This window comes from Vulpes lagopus, chromosome 23, assembly GCF_018345385.1.
Source record: "Vulpes lagopus strain Blue_001 chromosome 23, ASM1834538v1, whole genome shotgun sequence".
Lineage (NCBI taxonomy): Eukaryota > Metazoa > Chordata > Mammalia > Carnivora > Canidae > Vulpes > Vulpes lagopus.
Window position 1 is genome coordinate 46852795 of NC_054846.1, and position 1753 is coordinate 46854547.

The 1753-nt window shown below is 42.3% G+C and overlaps 1 protein-coding gene across 1 annotated transcript; it reads right to left on the bottom strand.

Moving 5' to 3' along the window:
* Positions 1–364: 364 nt before the first annotated feature.
* LOC121481026 (olfactory receptor 11H6-like) lies at positions 365–1333 on the bottom strand. The gene has a single exon (XM_041737993.1). It carries the CDS (start codon positions 1331–1333, stop codon positions 365–367), a length of 969 nt encoding a protein of 322 aa, XP_041593927.1.
* Between the last annotated feature and the right edge of the window lie 420 nt (positions 1334–1753).

Below are 1753 nucleotides of genomic sequence, written 5' to 3' on the forward strand. Positions count from 1 at the left end.
AAAGGAAAAAATAGTGATACATTTGAAACACAAAAAATAATATTAGGATAAAAGCCAAGATACAAGATGGTAGCATGAGTCTTAGCTTTGTACATATCAACCTGATTACATCAGCTTTCAGACTTCAAAAAAATGACCAAAACAGAGAGATGACTCATTGATGAATGAAAACTCTACAGAACTTTCCACGGTAGACCTTTATGACTGTGGGTGTTTTCTTTCAAGACAGGATGAGGGTTCTATGTGTGTAACGAGTCACACTTTCATGAGAGTAAGGGATCAAATACTCAGACATGCTCAGAAGATAGTTTTATTCTCTCAATGAGAGAAATTTGGTATTCCGGAGAGAATAGGACATTTTATATCATTTCTCTGTATTTTTAGAAATTTCTTTTGATGATGCTCCCAGGACTTTCTTGAGTGCATCTTTCATATCTTTGTTTCGAAGGCTGTAGATCAGAGGATTAAAGAAAGGGGTTGCCATGCAGTAAAACAAGGTCACAAATTTCTGTGTCCCAGGATGGCTCCTGGAGCCTGGACTTACATACATCACCATGACTGAGCCATAGAACAAGGAAACCACCAAGAAATGTGAGGCACATGTAGAAAAAGCTTTGTTCCTACCTGAGCCAGCTGGGACCCGAAGTACGGCTCGCAAAACTAAGGTATAGGATCCAAGGATGTAGAGAAAAGTGATGAAGATGATAAGGGAGCTTACGGTAGCACAAGTTAGAGTAGTTTTGGGAACTGGAGCACAGGAAAGAGCCAGCAGTGGTCCCAGGTCACAGAAAAAATGGTCAATGATATTAGGGCCACAGAAGGGCACCTGGGACATAAGAATTGCAGGTATCAGTATGGATAGAAACCCACCTACCCAGCAGAAAAACACTAATCGGGCACATAAATGGTGAGTCATGATGGTGGGGTAATGTAGAGGTCGACAGATAGCAAGGAACCGATCAAAGGACATCGCAGACAGAAAGTAGCCCTCAGCGGCACACATGGAGAAGAAGAAATAGAACTGGAGGAGGCAGCCGGCGTAGGAGATGCTCTTGGTCTGGGAGATGATGTTGGCCAACATCTTGGGCACATCAGAACTGACATAGCAGATCTCCAGGAAAGAGAAGTTGGCCAGCAGGATGTACATGGGCGTGTGGAGTTTCCGGCTTGACGCCACGGCACAGATGATGGATGTGTTCCCCATGAGAGTCAGAAGGTAGATGATGGAGAAAATGACAAAGAGCAGGACCTGGAGCTCCCTGCGGCAGGGGAAGCCCAGGAGAATGAACTCACTCACAGACCCAGAGATATTGTTGGCTTCTGAGATACTCATTCTCCTATTCTATGAAGGGAGTGAGCAAGAAGTATCAGTATATTAATCATTTTCCCTCTCTTTTAAGGTTATTTTTATTTCTTCTGATTCCTGTAGCTCCTTCAATACACTTCTGTGAAAAGGCCCTATGTGCTTCTCAATTCAGTAACTCCCTTCCCAGGATCTGGCTTAGCCCAATGAGATCAGGATTCTGGGAGAGCCTGGCATGCTCCCACGGCCCCCACTCAACCAGCCTTCATTTTCAGAGTATAGATTTCATTAACATTGGATAACATTGTGTCCAGATTGTTTTCTCCATTTGCATTTAAATTAATTCTTTTTTTGGCACATAGTTTCATAAAATACACACTCATATATTTATATACCTGATTTCTTCTTGCTGAAAAGAAAATTTTGTACAGTATTTTGGGAGATTTTAAG